This window comes from Salmo salar, chromosome 22 (assembly GCF_965601325.2).
Source record: "Salmo salar chromosome 22, fSalSal1, whole genome shotgun sequence".
Lineage (NCBI taxonomy): Eukaryota > Metazoa > Chordata > Actinopteri > Salmoniformes > Salmonidae > Salmo > Salmo salar.
In genome coordinates this window covers 64,520,475-64,538,427 of record NC_138312.1, presented here as the reverse complement: position 1 = coordinate 64,538,427, position 17,953 = coordinate 64,520,475, and the positions used below count along the sequence as shown (strand labels likewise).

Below are 17,953 nucleotides of genomic sequence, written 5' to 3'. Positions count from 1 at the left end.
GGGTGGTGTGGTTAGGGTGGTCTGGGCAGGTTGGTCTGGGCAAGGTGGTCTGGGCAGGGTGGTCTGGGCAGGGTGGTCTGGGCCGGGTGGTGTGGGCAGGGTGGTCTGGGCAGGGTGATGTGAGCAGGTGGGTCTGGGCAGGGTGGTCTGGGCAGGGTGGTCTGGGCAGGGTGGTGTGGGCCGGGTGATGTGAGCAGGTGGGTCTGGGCAGGGTGGTGTGGGCAGGGTGATCTGGGCAGGGTTGTCTGGGCAGGGTGGTCTGGGTCGGGTGATGTGAGCAGGTGGGTCTGGGCAGGGTGGTCTGGGCAGGGTGGTCTGGGCAGGGGGGTCTGGGCAGGGTGGTCTGGGCAGGGTGGTCTGGGCAGGGTGGTCTGGGCAAGGGGGTCTGGGCAGGGTGGTCTGGGCAGGGTGGTCTGGGCAGGGTGGTGTGGTTAGGGTGGTGTGGGCAGGGTGGTGTGGGCAGGGTGGTCTGGGCAGGGTGGTGTGGGCAGGGTGGTGTGGGCAGGGTGGTGTTGGCAGGGTGGTCTGGGCAGGGTGGTCTGGGCAAGGTGGTGTGGGCAGGGTGGTCTGGGCAGGGTGGTGCGAGCAGGTTATGTTGTTGCTACCATGTTGTGTTGCTACCATGTTGTGTTTCTACCATGTTGTGTTGCTACCATGTTGTGGTATATATATATATATATATATATATATATATATATATATATATATATATATATATATATATATATATATATATATATATATATATATATATATATATTTGTATATGTATATATGTATGTTAGCAAAGGCCTGATGGTTCTCCGATCTTTGATCAAGTGTACTGTAGCATACTTACATTACTGTAACGGCATTATAGATCATTGTTTATTTATCCAGATTTGAAATTAATTGCAGTGTTCTTTTGTTTCGTTTTACAGAGTAGCACACTGTGAAATCATCTTTGTTACGCTAAACGCCAGTTTGTTACAACACAAACGATACTTTATTTATTTAAACAGGGATATGCCATTTATTTTATTTTATTAAAAAAAATGATGAAAGACCTTCCAATAGTCTTTCCGTAAAGGCGGGCCGGGCCGTTGTTTAGGTTTGTCTGTGAATGGGACAGTCAGTGGAGAGGTAGAGGGGTATGACAGTCAGTGGAGAGGTAGAGGGGTATGACAGTCAGTGGAGAGGTAGAGGGGTATGTCCGTGAGGACTCAGAAAGGGTTGTTCCTCCCCTTTGAATGAATCAAGTAGAAGAGGTCCAGCCAGAGAGAGATACATTACTCAGAGAGCAGCGGTGTTTCGGACGGTATGTCCTGTACTAACCAGCGATTTTACTGCAGCCTATTTTCTTCAATCCCATGGCCTTGCGTGGAAGCCAAGGTAATGCTTTAATAACAGTTTCACCGTTATTTTGAAAGGATTGTGAATAGTCTGACGCGCTTTTGTGGATATTTGTTGCACTTTCAAAATGTCATGGTTTGTGTGTCATAAACTGCGCCTGTCACAGAAATGCATCAACAGTTGAATTTACCTGCTTTAGCGACTCTATGAATGAAAGTCTTTCAACGAGTTAGAAAACGTCTTGGCTAAGTGCTAAACTCTTGATTCCTGAATTCAAATAACGCGAATTACTTTTCCAGCCCGACAAGTCGTTGGACGCCATGTATAGGTATTGCATCTATTGAGAACAAGTAATTTATGACCCATGTCCAAGCTTTTTATATATATATATATATATATATATATCTATTGTATATATATATATATATATATATATATACAATAGATTAAGACAAAATCAATGCTGTGAAAGCAGTAGCACAACAACAATAGGTTACAATGCGGACTCTACTGTGTAATGTTGTTGCAAAATATGCAACTGATTGGCAACAATTAATATCAAGTGTTTTGACCAGGATATGAATTGTTGGTTATGGTGTATTGTAGGCCTTAGAGGTGCGCAGGTCAGCTCTTTGTTTCTGCACGCAATTGCTAGTAACCCGTCAGCAACCGTCCGACTATATGTGATAAAGTGGAAATCAGAGGCCCGCACCCGACTCGAACCCGCTAATATAGAAAATTTGTTCTAGGCTTGTCAGAAAGATTTTTTTGACAGGGTGCATTTTTTTGTTGCCTGATTTAGATATGTTTCTGATTATAATTTCAGACATTTTGGCTGGCAATTTGTTGCTCAACTTATCTGTAATTAGATATATTCAGCTTCTCTTCTGTAATTATACACTAAACAAAAATATCAATGCAACATGTAAAGTGTTGGTCACATGTTTCATGAGCTGAAATAAAATATCCCAGAAATGTTCCATACTCACAAAAAGCTTTTATTCTAACAAATGTTGTGAACAAATTTGTTTACATCCCCAGTTAGTGATAATTTCTCCTTTGCCAAGACAATCCATCCACCCAACAAGTGTTGCATATCAAGAAGTCTTTTGAGGGAGTGAGCAATTGGCATGCTGACTGCAGGAATGTCCACCGGAGCTGTTGCCAGAGAATTGAAGGTTCATTTCTCTACCATAAGCCGCCTCCAAGGTCATTTTATATAATTTGGCAATGTGTCCAACTGGCCTCACAACCGCAGACCACGTGTATGGTGTTGTGTGTGCGAGCGGTTTGCTAATGTCAACATTGTGACCAGAGTGCCCCGTGGTGGTGGTGGTGGGGGGGTTATGGTATGGGCAGGGATAAGCTATGGACAATGAACACAATTACATTTTATCAATGAACACAATTACATTTTATCAATGAACACAATTACATTTTATCAATGGCAATTTAAATCCACATAATGCACGGCCCCGTGTTCCAAGAATCTGGACACAATTCTTAGAAGCTGAAAATATCCCATTCTTCCGTGGCTTTCATACTCACCAGACATGACTCCCGCTGAGCATGTTTGGGATGCTCTGGATCGATGTGTACTACAGCTTGTTCCAGTTCCTGCCAAAATCCAGCAATTTCGCACAGTCATTGAAGTGGAGTGGGACAACGTTACACAGGCCACTGTGGTCAAACGGAAATGGTTCCAATCGTTTTTCCACCATTTATTTTTCAGATAAGGGATTTTAGAAACACTTAAAATAGGTCTGTGTTTCATGTAGGTTTACCCTGGCATGATGTTTTGATAACCATGTAAATCTCTCTCGGACAAGGTGACTTTTATCAATATATTCAGCTCTATTTACTCTCAGATTCGAAAAAGCTAATTAGCGTCAAAGTAGACATCATTCAAAACTACAAATCCCTGCAAACTCCCATTCAATTTAACACTAGCAGGGATTTATGAAAGCCACATTAGCAAAGTCACCTTGTCCAAGACATTTAACATTTTTTACCCTGTTTTCGCCCCAATTTTGTGGTATCCAAATGTCTCATTGCTGCAACTCCCATACGGACTCGGGAGAGCCGTGCGTCCTCCGAAACACAACCAAACCAAACCACACTGCTTCTTGACACAATGCCCACTTAACCCGGAAGTCAGCCGCACCAATGTGTTGGAGGAAACACTGTATACCTGGCAACCGTGTCAGCTGCACTGCGCCCGGCCAGCCACAGGAGTCATTAGTGCGCGATGGGACAAGGACATCCCTGCCGACCAAACCCTCCCTTAACCCAGACGACGCTGCGCCAATTGTGTGCCGCCCTATGGGTCTCCCGGTCGTGGCCAGCTGCAACAGAGCTTGGACTTGAACCCTGAATCTCTAGTGGCACAGCTAGCACTGCAAAACAGTGCCTTAGACCTCTGCGCCACTCGGGAGGCCCTTTTTAGAGAGATTTATATGGTCATCAAAACGTCAGGGTAAGCCTACATGAAACACAGCCCTTATTTTAAGTGTTCCTATGGGAAAAATGAATGGTGGAAAAACGATTTAGAACCATTTCCCTTTTTGACTGCTAGGTTTTATGAGTATTATGACTCATACTGTGGTACTATGTCTATACAGTTGACGTCGGTAAAGTTTCCTCTGTCATCTCTGCTTCCCTCGTGGAGCAAAGACGTTTAGGGACCGGGGAGAAAATGCAATAATTCTTAGCTGGTGAAAAAAAAATTGCGCAAAATTTCAATTTTTTTTTAAGGAAATGGAAAGCTGTGAAAACAACCCAACATGTTTCTGATAAGATTTCAGTTCGGCTTGGATGCGTATTTTATTTGGTTTTAAATACGATCAGCTTTTATGATGCTGATAAAGACAACAGCTCTACTGACGCTGTCTAACTATTTCTCTACTCCTGTTCCCAAGAACAGGAGTAGAGAAATATGATTTATTTCTTTCAGCATCTGGAGAGAATGCCAATGCTCAGTTAGACAGCATCAGTAGAGCTGATAGTTTTACAGGAAGAAGTGCTTAACTCTGCACTATATATTAAGGGGTTAAATGGAAACTGAAATCTGGACACTGACCGTAGGTCTATAACCTCTCACATGGCATCTGAACAGTAGGCTACAGTTCTCTCGATGTCCCCGTCTTGTGACTGGAATATGTAGCGCTTCACAATCATCACACATGGACGTAACCTTTTATCTTCTTTTACCAATTCTTTCCCAAACTGTTTATTTTCTGTCCCTCCCTTCTCTTTATTTTCAACTCTCACTTTCACAGCTTTTCTCTTATTGAATTAAACTCTGATATTGTCCTTTTCGTCACAGTGGATTGTTAACTTTTTCTGCCCGTTCCTTAAAAGCATTTTGGGATTGGCTGTTTGGCTCAGGTACAGCTAAGCTCTGAAGTTCAGGCCGATGCACTAATGCCAGATGGCATAAAGTAATGACAAACCTCCATGTAGCCTATAGATATAAATGACACAATAATGATACATTTATGTTTTTTTTTTTTTTTAAAGGTATTGTTTTCTCTTTATTCAACCCGCCCGCCCTTCAGCCACACAATATTTCATGACTCTATCCGCGGGGAATGAGAGTTATGAGTCAACCCATGTGTCACTAGTTGGCCTATCCTCAAGACAAATGTACCATTCATCTCCAGGTCATTAAAACAAAGACATTATGTGTCTGAAACCAGATAGAAGGCATATATCCCTTCCCTTGGCTCAGACTGGCTGAATCAGGTTGACATGAGGCAGTAATCAGAAATCAGAACCAGATAGAAGGTATGTCCCTTCCCTTGGCTCAGACTGGCTGAATCAGGTTGACATGAGGGAGTAATCAGAAATCAGCTGGACTGGGAGGGGAGGGGAAAGAAGAGATGGAGGGAGGGAGAGGAAAGGAATCCCTGATGTCCTTTGTGTGCCAAGGAATTGCCTGTGACTTTCACTGGGGCTGCAAATCAAATAAAATCAACTCACATTTTGTTTGTATGCTAAAAAAAATATAGAGTAAAAATACAGATGAAACCCTGCAGCCGTGGTTACTGAGTTTTTCCTGAAATCATGGTTCTAGTGTCAGCTGTCTCCTTGGTGATGATATTCTATTAGAACTCAGAAGTCCTTCTGTCTGGAGGGGGTCTGCAGGATGGGCCTTGAGAGAGTGGTCTGGAGGGTAAATGGGTACAGAGTGGTCTGGAGGGTAAATGGGTACAGAGTGGTCTGGAGGGTAAATGGGTACAGAGTGGTCTGGAGGGTAAATGGGTACAGAGTGGTCTGGAGGGTAAATGGGTACAGAGTGGTCTGAAGGGTAAATGGGTACAGAGTGGTCTGGAGGGTAAATGGGTACGGAGTGGTCTGGAGAGTAAATGGGTGGTCTGGAGAGTAAATGGGAACAGAGTGGTCTGGAGGGTAAATGGGTACAGAGTGGTCTGGAGGGTAAATGGGTACAGAGTGGTCTGGAGGGTAAATGGGTACAGAGTGGTCTGAAGGGTAAATGGGTACGGAGTGGTCTGGAGAGTAAATGGGTACAGAGTGGTCTGGAGGGTAAATGGGTACAGAGTGGTCTGGAGAGTAAATGGGAACAGAGTGGTCTGGAGGGTAAATGGGTACAGAGTGGTCTGGAGGGTAAATGGGTACAGAGTGGTCTGGAGAGTAAATGGGTACAGAGTGGTCTGGAGGGTAAATGGGTACAGAGTGGTCTGGAGAGTAAATGGGTACAGAGTGGTCTGGAGGGTAAATGGGTACAGAGCAGGTTTCTATATGTTCAGAGTAGAAGAGAGCAGTAGGCTTGGGCAATATACCATTTACCCTGTATACCGCGGTATTTCAAAATACAGACAATACTGTTTAAAAAATTATATTTTTGTGGGGGGTTAGGGGCACCCCTGCTTAGCAGAGGCAGCGAGCTACCCCACTGCTTATAACAAGTTAAGTATAACTATAAAAAATGTGTCAAATAAATTATGTCCAGCACAGGGGTCCAGCTAAGCATTTGGCTTGCTAACTTGCTAGCTAAGTGGCTAGATGTCAAGATCAGACTTCTTGGTTACTGTAGAGACATTCTAGCCTGAGTACCAGTCTTCTGCTTACATGTCACTCCTTGGGTGTTTCTCAATATGCATACTACCGTGCTCCACACTCTCATGCTCCGAGTGCATTCTCAAGTACGTTTTCTCGAGTACGTTCTTGTGAGGACGAGAGTGTGGAGAACATATAAAACATTACATTTGAGAAGCACTCCCTCTACTGTATTACCTCACGCTGCACCTCCCTCTACTGTATTACCTCACGCTGCACCTCCCTCTACTGTATTACCTCACGCTGCACCTCCCTCTACTGTATTACCTCACGCTGCACCTCCCCCTACTGTATTACCTCACGCTGCACCTCCCTCTACTGTATTACCTCACGCTGCACCTCCCTCTACTGTATTACCTCACGCTGCACCTCCCCCTACTGTATTACCTCACGCTGCACCTCCCTCTACTGTATTACCTCACGCTGCACCTCCCCCTACTGTATTACCTCACGCTGAGCAGCACTCCCTCTACTGTATTACCTCACGCTGCACCTCCCTCTACTGTATTACCTCACGCTGCACCTCCCCCTACTGTATTACCTCACGCTGAGCAGCACTCCCTCTACTGTATTACCTCACGCTGCACCTCCCCCTACTGTATTACCTCACGCTGAGCAGCACTCCCTCTACTGTATTACCTCACGCTGCACCTCCCTCTACTGTATTACCTCACGCTGCACCTTCCTCTACTGTATTACCTCACGCTGCACCTCCCTCTACTGTATTACCTCACGCTGCACCTCCCTCTACTGTATTACCTCACGCTGCACCTCCCCCTACTGTATTACCTCACGCTGAGCAGCACTCCCTCTACTGTATTACCTCACGCTGCACCTCCCCCTACTGTATTACCTCACGCTGAGCAGCACTCCCTCTACTGTATTACCTCACGCTGCACCTCCCCCTACTGTATTACCTCACGCTGCACCTCCCCCTACTGTATTACCTCACGCTGAGCAGCACTCCCCCTACTGTATTACCTCACGCTGCACCTCCCCCTACTGTATTACCTCACGCTGCACCTCCCTCTACTGTATTACCTCACGCTGAGCAGCACTCCCCCTACTGTATTACCTCACGCTGAGCAGCACCTCCCCCTACTGTATTACCTCACGCTGAGCAGCACTCCCCCTACTGTATTACCTCACGCTGAGCAGCACTCCCCCTACTGTATTACCTCACGCTGAGCAGCACTCCCCCTACTGTATTACCTCACGCTGAGCAGCACTCCCCCTACTGTATTACCTCACGCTGAGCAGCACTCCCCTCTACTGTATTACCTCACGCTGAGCAGCACTCCCCCTACTGTATTACCTCACGCTGAGCTGCACTCCCCTCTGCTGTATTACCTCACGCTGAGCAGCACTCCCCCTACTGTATTACCTCACGCTGAGCAGCACTCCCTCTACTGTATTACCTCACGCTGAGCAGCACTCCCTCTACTGTATTACCCCACGCTGAGCAGCACTCCCCCTACTGTATTACCTCACGCTGAGCAGCACTCCCCCCTACTGTATTACCTCACACTGGGCAGCACTCCCCCTACTGTATTACCTCACGCTGAGCAGCACTCCCCCCTACTGTATTACCTCACGCTGAGCAGCACTCCCCCCTACTGTATTACCTCACGCTGGGCAGCACTCCCCCTACTGTATTACCTCACGCTGGGCAGCACTCCCCCCTACTGTATTACCTCACGCTGAGCAGCACTCCCTCTACTGTATTACCTCACGCTGAGCAGCACTCCCTCTACTGTATTACCTCACGCTGAGCAGCACTCCCCCTCCACTGTATTACCTCCCGCTGAGCAGCACTCCCCCTACTGTATTACCTCACGCTGAGCAGCACTCCCCCTACTGTATTACCTCACGCTGAGCAGCACTCCCCCTACTGTATTACCTCACGCTGGGCAGCACTCCCCCTACTGTATTACCTCACGCTGAGCAGCACTCCCCTTACTGTATTACCTCACGCTGAGCAGCACTCCCCCTACTGTATTACCTCACGCTGAGCAGCACTCCCCCTACTGTATTACCTCACGCTGAGCAGCACTCCCCCTACTGTATTACCTCACGCTGGGCAGCACTCCCCTTACTCGGCAGTTGTTGTGTTGTTGCCATTCTGTACCTGTCCCGCAGGTGTGATGTTCGGATGTACCGATCCTGTGCAGGTGTTGTTACACGTGGTCTGCCACTGCGAGGACGATCAGCTGTCCGTCCTGTCTCCCTGTAGCGCTGTCTTAGGCGTCTCACAGTACAGACATTGCAATTTATTGCCCTGGCCACATCTGCAGTCCTCATGCCTCCTTGCAGCATGCCTAAGGCACGTTCACGCAGATGAGCAGGGATCCTGGGCATCTTTCTTTTGGTGTTTTTCAGTCAGGAGAAAGCCCTCTTTAGTGTCCTAAGTTTTCATAGCTGTGACCTTAATTGCCTACCGTCTGTAAGCTGTTAGTGTCTTAACGACCGTTCCACAGGTGCATGTTCATTAATTGTTTATGGTTCATTGAACAAGAATGGGAAACAGTGTTTAAACCATTTACAATGAAGATCTGTGAAGTTATTTGGATTTTTACGAATTATCTTTGAAAGACAGGTTCCTGTTAAAGGGACGTTTATTTTTTTGCTGAGTTTAGCTAACCAGATAGTTTAAAAGTAAAAAAATGACCTAAAAGTAATACAAGGTAGATGTAAAGTCTTCGTGGGTAGCTAGCTATCTAACAATTTATTTGTGGCCATCTGGCTTGCAAGCCCTGATTTGATTGATTTACTATGTATGGGCTTGCAATGTACGCACACTACAGTGTGTATTGTAGGCAGATAAACATGCCAAAATGAACACAGCATGTATTTGTTAACATATCAAGATAAAATATTGACTTATACCTTCCCAAAAGAAACACAACCTGCTTCAACTCTGATTCTCACAGTAACACCATGAAGGTCTGAGTTACTATGGGGTTACTATGAAGTTATTGACTGAGTCCCAAATGGTAACCTCTTCCCAATTAAGTGCACTACTTTTGACCAGGGCACATAGTGCTATGGTCAAAAGTAGTGCACTAGATTGGGAATAGGTTGTCATTTGGGACAAAGCTTATGTTCCCTACAGTAAGCACAGTAGAAAACACATTTATGAGACAGAATGTTGTTTACTCTCTCGCTCTCTTTCAGTCTCTCTCTCTCCTATTCCAGTGACCACAGCTATAGAATAATATCATTTTTGTAATCAACTGCCAACAAAACTGAGAAAGCAGACAGACAGACAGCATTTTTAATTAACAAGGCTAGAGGACATCTTTGACCAAATAGCCATGATGATGTGGCCCTCACACACACACACACATATATATATATATACAGTTGAAGTCGGAAGTTTACATACACTTAGGTTGAAGTCATTAAAACTCGTTTTTCAACCACTCCACAAATTTCTTGTTAACAAACTATAGTTTTGGCAAGTCAGTTAGGGCATCTACTTTGTGCATGACACAAGTTATTTTTCCAACAATTGTTTACAGACAGATTATTTCACTTGTATTCACTGTATCACAATTCCAGTGGGTCAGAAGTTTACATACACTAAGTTGACTGTGCCTTTAAGCAGCTTGGAAAATTCCCAAAAATGATGCCATGACTTTAGAAGCTTCTGATAGACTAACTGACATAATTGGAGTCAATTGGAGGTGTACCTGTGGATGTATTTCAAGGCCTACCTTCAAACTCATTGCCTCTTTGCTTGACATCATGGGAAAATCAAAAGAAATCAGCCAAGACCTCAGAAAAGAACTGTAGACCTCCACAAGTCTGGTTCATCCTTGGGAGCAATTTGCAAACGCCTGAAGGTACCACGTTCATCTGTACAAACAATAGTATGCAAGTATAAACACCATGGGACCACGCAGCCGTCATACCGCTCAGGAAGGAGACGCGTTATGTCTCCTAGAGATGAACGTACATTCGTACGAAAAGTGCAAATCAATCCCAAAGATACAAAGACCGTACTTTTTGGAGAAATGTCCTCTGGTCTGATGAATCAAAAATAGAACTGTTTGGCCATAATGACCATCATTATGTTTGGAGGAAAAAGGGGGAGGCTTGCAAGCCGAAGAACACCATCCCAACCGTGAAGCACGGGGGTGGCAGCATCATGTTGTGGGGGTGCTTTGCTGCAGGAGGGACTGGTGCACTTCACAAAATAGACGGCATCAACACTTAAATCACTGGATGCTACTTATTATTGCGCACTTAGGTTTATTACAGAACTCACCACTGTGTTTTATGTCAAAATGTGGGTTGGACTTCGCTGTTCATGAGACGAGAACAACATGCTCTTGTGTTTGTCTATAAGCACTTCTGAATAAGCTACCTTCTTATTTATCATCACTCATCAATATTAGAATTATAATTCCTAAAACCAGGTCTCAAGCATGGATTACACTTGAGGCCCCTGCGATTTCCACAGAGTATGGCTGCCTTTTCCTGTTCCGCTCCTTGCCTATGGAATAGCCTGCAGACTAAACTTAAACTTCAGACTCTTGTCCCCCCCCCCCCATTTTAAATATTTATTGGAGGATTTTTATTTTTGTATTGCTTGTAACTGTTTCGGGTAATGCAAGTTCTTGTGCTGTTAGGGAAATAACCTGTGTGTAAATGTCTCTCTCTAAACCCCTCTCTATTTCCCTCCCTCTGTTGCTGTATTTCTTTCTGTTATCTGTGATCGTTTGTTTGTCTTGTTTAGTTTCTTAATCATTGTACCAAAACTGTATGTGTAAACATGTATACGCAGCGCCCAGCTGTAAAGAGACCTTGGTCTCAGTCTGTTGTTGATATAAAGGTAGAATAATAGTAATAACTATTATAATAATAATAATAATAATAATAATAATAATAATAATATATAATTATAATAATAACAGCTGGAGCTGCGTGTGAGTGTTGCTATGGTGACCAGTGAGCCGAGATAAGGCGGGGCTTTACCTAGCAAAGACTTATAGATGACCTGGAGCCATTGGGTCTGGCGACGAATATGAAGCGAGGGCCAGCCAACGAGAGCATACAGGTCACAGTGGTGGGTAGTATATGGGGATTTGGTGACAAAACGGATGGCACTGTGATAGACTGCATCCAATTTGCTGAGTAGAGTGTTGGAGGCTATTTTGTAAATGACATCGCCGAAGTCAAGGATCGGTAGGATAGTCAGTTTTACGAGGGTATGTTTGGCAGCATGAGTGAAGGAGGCTTTGTTGCAAAATTGGATGACAATTGTAGACTTCATTTTGGATTGGAGATGCTTAATGTGAGTCTGGAAGGAGAGTGTACAGTCCAACCAGACACCTAGGTATTTGTAGTTGTCCAAAAATTCTAAGTCAGAACCGTCCAGAGTAGTGATGCTGGACGGGCGGGCAGGTGTGGGCAGCGATTGGTTGAAGAGCATGCATTTAGTTTCACTTGCATTTAAGAGCAGTTGGAGGCCACGGAAGGAGAGTTGTATGGCATTGAAGCTCGTCTGGAGGGTAGTTAACACAGTGTCCAAAGAAGGGCCAGAAGCATACGGAATGGTGTCGTCTGCGTAGAGGGGGATCAGAGAATCACCAGCAGCAAGAGCGACATCATTGATGTACACAGAGAAAATAGTCGGCCCGAGGATTGAACCCTGTGGCACCAGCATAGACACTGCCAGAGGTCCGGACAACAGGCCCTCCGATTTGGCACACTGAACTCTATCTGAAAAGTAGTTGGTGAACCAGGCGAGGCAATCATTTGAGAAACCAAGGCTGTTTAGTCTGCCGATAAGAATGTGGTGATTGACAGAGTCGAAAGCCTTGGCCAGGTCAATGAATATAGCTGCACAGTATTGTCTCTTATCGATGGCGGTTATGATGTCGTTTAGGACCTTGAGCATGGCTGAGGTGCACCCATGACCAGCTCGGAAACCAGATTGCATAGCGGAGAAGCTATGGTGGGATTCGAAATGGTTGGTAATCTGTTTGTTAACTTGGCTTTCGAGGACCTTAGAAAGGCAGGGTAGGATAGATATAGGTCTGTAGCAGTTTGGGTCTAGAGTGTCTCCCCCTTTGAAGAGGGGGATGACTGCGGCAGCTTTCCAATCTTTGGGGATCTCAGACGAAACGAAAGAGAGGTTGAACATTCTAGTAATAGGGGTTGCAATAATTTGGGCGGATAATTTTAGAAAGAGCGGGTCCAGATTGTCTAGCCCGGCTGATTTGTAGGGTCCAGATTTTGCAGGTCTTTCAGAACATAATTTATCTGGATTTGGGTGAAGGAGAAATGGGGGAGGCTTGCACAAGTTGCTGTGGGGGGTGCAGGGCTGTTGACCGGGGTAGGGGTAGTCAGGTGAAAAGCATGGCCAGCCGTAAAAAAAAATGCTTATTGAAATTCTCAATTATCGCAGATTTATCGGTGGTGACAGTTTTTCCTAGCCTCAGTGCAGTGGGCAGCTGGGAGGAGGTGCTCTTATTCTCCATGGACTTTACAGTGTCCCAGAACTTTTTGGAGTTTGTGCTACAGGATGCAAATTTCTGTTTGAAAAAGGAAAAAGCTAGCCTTTGCTTTCCTAACTGCCTGTGTATGTTGGTTCCTAACTTCCCTGAAAAGTTGCATATCGCGGGGGCTAGCCGATGCTAATGCAGTACACCACAGGATGTTTTTGTGCTGGTCTAGGGCAGTCAAGTCTGGAGTGAACCAAGGGGTATATCTGTTCCTGGTTCTACATTTTTGGAATGGGGCGTGCTTATTAACACCCCGGCCATCCCTGATCCACATCCCTAAAAAAAAGGTATCTGTGACCAACAGATGCGTATCTGTATTCTCAGTCATGTGAAATCCATATATTTAAGCTTTATTTATCTAGGCAAGTCAGTTAAGAACACATTTTTATTTACAATGACGGCCTACCCCGGCCAAACCCTAACCCGGACTACGCTGGGCCAAATGTGCACCGCCCAATGGGACTCCCAATCACGGCCGGTTGTGATACAGCCTGGAATTGAACCAGGGTCTGTAGTGACACCTTTAGCACAGAGATGCAGTGCCTCAGACCGCTGCGCCACTCGGGAGTCCTCCCTTACATGAACTGTAACTCAGTAAAATCTTTGAATTTGTTACGTGTTGCATATATATATATTTTTGTTCATTATAGATGGCATCTTTGACCAAATCGCCATGGTGATGTGGGCCTTGCAGATGAATGTCTCTCTGATATGTGGGGAGCCTGCATGTCTGTATGTATGTCATGCTACTGGCATACTGGGTGAAGCATACCTGGGTTCAAATACTATTTGACATCGTTTACCTGGCTTGATGAACCAACAGAAAAGTCCTGAAACTGTAAACCCCGCCCACATCTGGCACACCAGGCAGTCTAGAGGAAACGCTCAAAGAAAGATGTTGAATACTATTTGAACCCAGGCCTGGTGAACTAATAAACTGGACAGATGTTGAATATTATTTGAACCCAGGTCTGGTGAACTAATAAACTGGACAGATGTTAAATATGATTTGAACCCATGTCTGGTGAACTAATAAACTGGACAGATGTTGAATATTATTTGAACCCATGTCTGGTGAACTAATAAACTGGACAGATGTTGAATGGTATTTGAACCCAGGTCTGGTGAACTAATAAACTGGACAGATGTTGAATAGTATTTGAACCCAGGTCTGGTGAACTAATAAACTGGACAGATGTTGAATGGTATTTGAACCCAGGTCTGGTGAACTAATAAACTGGACAGATGTTGAATGGTATTTGAAAGCAGGCCTGGTGAACTAATAAACTGGACAGATGTTAAATATGATTTGAACCCATGTCTGGTGAACTAATAAACTGGACAGATGTTGAATGGTATTTGAACCCAGGTCTGGTGAACTAATAAACTGGACAGATGTTGAATGGTATTTGAACCCAGGTCTGGTGAACTAATAAACTGGACAGATGTTGAATATTATTTGAACCCATGTCTGGTGAACTAATAAACTGGACAGATGTTGAATGGTATTTGAACCCAGGTCTGGTGAACTAATAAACTGGACAGATGTTGAATAGTATTTGAACCCAGGTCTGGTGAACTAATAAACTGGACAGATGTTGAATGGTATTTGAACCCAGGTCTGGTGAACTAATAAACTGGACAGATGTTGAATAGTATTTGAACCCAGGTCTGGTGAACTAATAAACTGGACAGATGTTGAATGGTATTTGAACCCAGGTCTGGTGAACTAATAAACTGGACAGATGTTGAATGGTATTTGAACCCATGTCTGGTGAACTAATAAACTGGACAGATGTTGAATGGTATTTGAAAGCAGGCCTGGGGGATAGAAGGGTGTAGTCATACTAATAGCAGGTCTCTGGACCAGTCACCCAGCAGTAGTGAAAGAAATGGGACAGACCAGAACCTGGGAGTTCAACTATTAATCCAGATGTTGGTGTGTGTGTCTGTGTGTAAATGTAAATTTTTCTCTCTCTAAACCCCTCTCTCTTTCCCTCTCTCTCTCTCTCTAAACCCCTCTCTATTTCCCTCCCTCCAACACCCCCCCCTCTCTCTCTCTCTCTCTCTCTCTCTCTCTCTAAACCCCTCTCTCTTTCCCTCTCTCTCTAAACCCCTCTCTATTTCCCTCTCTCTTTCCCTCTCTCTCTCTCTCTCTCTAAACCCCTCTCTATTTCCCTCTCTCTTTCCCTCCCTCCAACACCCCCTCTCTCTCTCTATCTGTCTCCCTCTCTTTCTCTGTAGAGTGGTAGTGATTCTTGAGAACAGAGATAGTGTCTGAATCCTTGAGGAAGACTACAAAGCCAAACCTCAAAACACTGTGAAAAACATCTTCACTCCTCATAGCTTTCAATCCATCTGGTGTCATCATGGCTGGTCTCCCACCAGTTGAACAGACATTATATCAAAGTGCCCTTGTCCTCCTCCTGCTGAGTGTGAGTGGTAGCCTGGGCCAGAAGGACTGTACAGGTGTAGACTGCCCTGATCTGAGTAACTGTATTGAGGAGCATCTGGAAGCTGAGGCTTGCTGTACTACCTGCGTTCAGACTGGTTGTACCTGTGAGGGTTACCAGTACTACGACTGTGTCCACGCCGGCTTTAAGAATGGACATGTTCCCGAGGGGCAGTCCTACTTCGTGGACTTCGGGAGTACAGAGTGTTCGTGCCCGGAAGGCGGCGGCCGGATTGGCTGTCACTTCATGCCCTGTCCTGACGTACCTGCTAACTGCATCGAGGTGTCTGAGCCGGCTGACGGCTGTGTCACCTGCGAACGTGTCGGCTGTGTCCATGACAACCAGAAGTACGAGGCCGGACACTCCTTTCACCTTGTTGCCTGTGAGGTCAGTCTGGTTCTTTCTACCTTTACCTGTGAAGTCTGTCGGTTATTTACCTTTACCTGTACCCTTGTCCCTTTTGCCTGTGAAGTCTGTCTGCGACCTGTCTGCTACCTGTCTCCTGTCTGCTATTCTAGCACATTGGCTGTCTATCTACCTTTACCTGTGAAGTCTGTCTGCTTCCTGTCTGCTACCTGTCTACAACCAGCGACCTGTTTGCTACCTGCTACCTGTCTGCTATTCTAGAACATTGGCTGTCTATCTACCTTTACCTGTGAAGTCTGTCTGTCTACCTGTCTGCTACGTGCTACCTGTCTGCTATTCTAGCACATTGGCTGTCTATCTACCTTTACCTGTGAAGTCTGTCTGTCTACCAGTCTGCTACGTGCTACCTGTCTGCTATTCTAGCACATTGGCTGTCTATCTACCTTTACCTGTGAAGTCTGTCTGTCTACCTGTCTGCTACGTGCTACCTGTCTGCTATTCTAGCACATTGGCTGTCTATCTACCTTTACCTGTGAAGTCTGTCTGTCTACCAGTCTGCTACGTGCTACCTGTCTGCTATTCTAGCACATTGGCTGTCTATCTACCTTTACCTGTGAAGTCTGTCTGTCTACCAGTCTGCTACGTGCTACCTGTCTGCTATTCTAGCACATTGGCTGTCTATCTACCTTTACCTGTGAAGTCTGTCTGTCTACCTGTCTGCTACGTGCTACCTGTCTGCTATTCTAGCACAATGCCTGTCTTTAGGTGCCGTTCCAGAGATGGTGTGGTGAACTATAGTTTAGATCTCAAACCAACTTTTTGGTCAATAGATTCTCAATGTCTTCCCAGCAAAACAAAATGGCTTCTGTGAAAGTTCCCAATCGTGCCGATGATTATAGAATGTTTGTATAAATCATTCGCCTGATGTTGCAAGAGCGTTCCTAGAACACATTTAAGCTATAGGTTCCGAAAACACTGTCCAGTTGGGATGACGTTCATACAATGTTTAAATTATGTTGCACAGGACATTCCCTTAATGTCATAAGAATGCTGACAGAACAGCTGGTCTAAGTTCTTTAAAGGTACCCAGAACATTTCATTAACTTATGAGAGTTGTCTGGGTTTTTGCAAGAACATTCTTGTGACCTGTTCCCACAAGAAATGGGTAACCAGTGAAGAACAAACACCATTGTAAATACAACCCATATTTATGTTTATTTATTTTCCCTTTTGTACTTTAGCTATTTGCACATCATTACAGCACTGTATATATACATAATATGACATTTGAAATGTCTTTATTCTTTTACAAATTTTGTGAGTGTAATGTTTACAGTTATTTTTTTTTAATTGTTTACTTCACTTTTGTTTATCTATTTCACTTGCTTTGGCAATGTAAAAATATGTTCCCCATGACAATAAAGCCTTGAGAGAGAATTACACAGATGCACAGACTGCAGGAATGTCCACCGAAGCTTTTGCCAGAGAGCCGCCTCCGATGTTGTTTTAGAAAATGTTGCAGTACGTCCCACCGGCCTCACGACCGCAGACCACGTGTAACCACGTGTAGCCAGGACCTCCACCTCCGGTTTCTTCACCTGCGGGATCGTCTGAGACCAGCCACCCGGACAGCTGATGACACTGTGGGTTTACACAACTGAAGAATTTCTGCACAAACTGCCAGAAACCGTCTCAGGGAAGCATATAGTCCTTACCAGGATCTTAACCTGACTACAGTTTGGCGTCGTAACTGACTTCAGTGGGCAAATGCTCCCCTTCAATGGCCACTGGTGTGTTGGAGAAATGTGCTCTTCACAGGTGAATCCCGGTTTCAACTGTACCAAGCAGACGGCGACGGCTGTTTGGCCGAGCGGTTTGCTGATGTCAATGTTGTGAACAGAGTGCCCCATGGTGGAGGACAATGAACATAATTGCATTTTATCGATGGCAATTTGAATGTACAGAGATACCGTGACGAGATCCTGAGACCGATTGTCGTGCCATTCATCCGCCACCATCAGCTCATGTATAATAAGCATGATAATGCACGGCCCCATGTCGCAAGGATCTGGACACAATTCCTGGATGCTGAATATGTCCCAGGCCTGTATACTCGCAAGACATGTCACCCATGGAGCATGTTTGGGATGCTCTGGATCGACGTGTACGACAGCGTGGTCCAGTACCCACCAACATCCAGAAACTTAGCAC

The 17,953-nt window shown here is 45.2% G+C and overlaps 1 protein-coding gene across 1 annotated transcript in view; it reads left to right on the top strand.

The window, feature by feature from the left end:
* The first annotated feature begins 1,120 nt into the window (after positions 1 to 1,120).
* fbln2 (fibulin 2) overlaps positions 1,121 to 17,953 on the top strand; it is a 121,111-nt gene continuing 104,278 nt past the window's right edge. The window contains exons 1-2 of the mRNA XM_082967767.1: positions 1,121 to 1,371; positions 15,168 to 15,763. Of these exons, the coding sequence (XP_082823893.1) occupies positions 15,293 to 15,763 (471 nt within the window). The 5' untranslated portion in view covers positions 1,121 to 1,371; positions 15,168 to 15,292. The remainder of the gene's footprint in view (positions 1,372 to 15,167; positions 15,764 to 17,953) is intronic.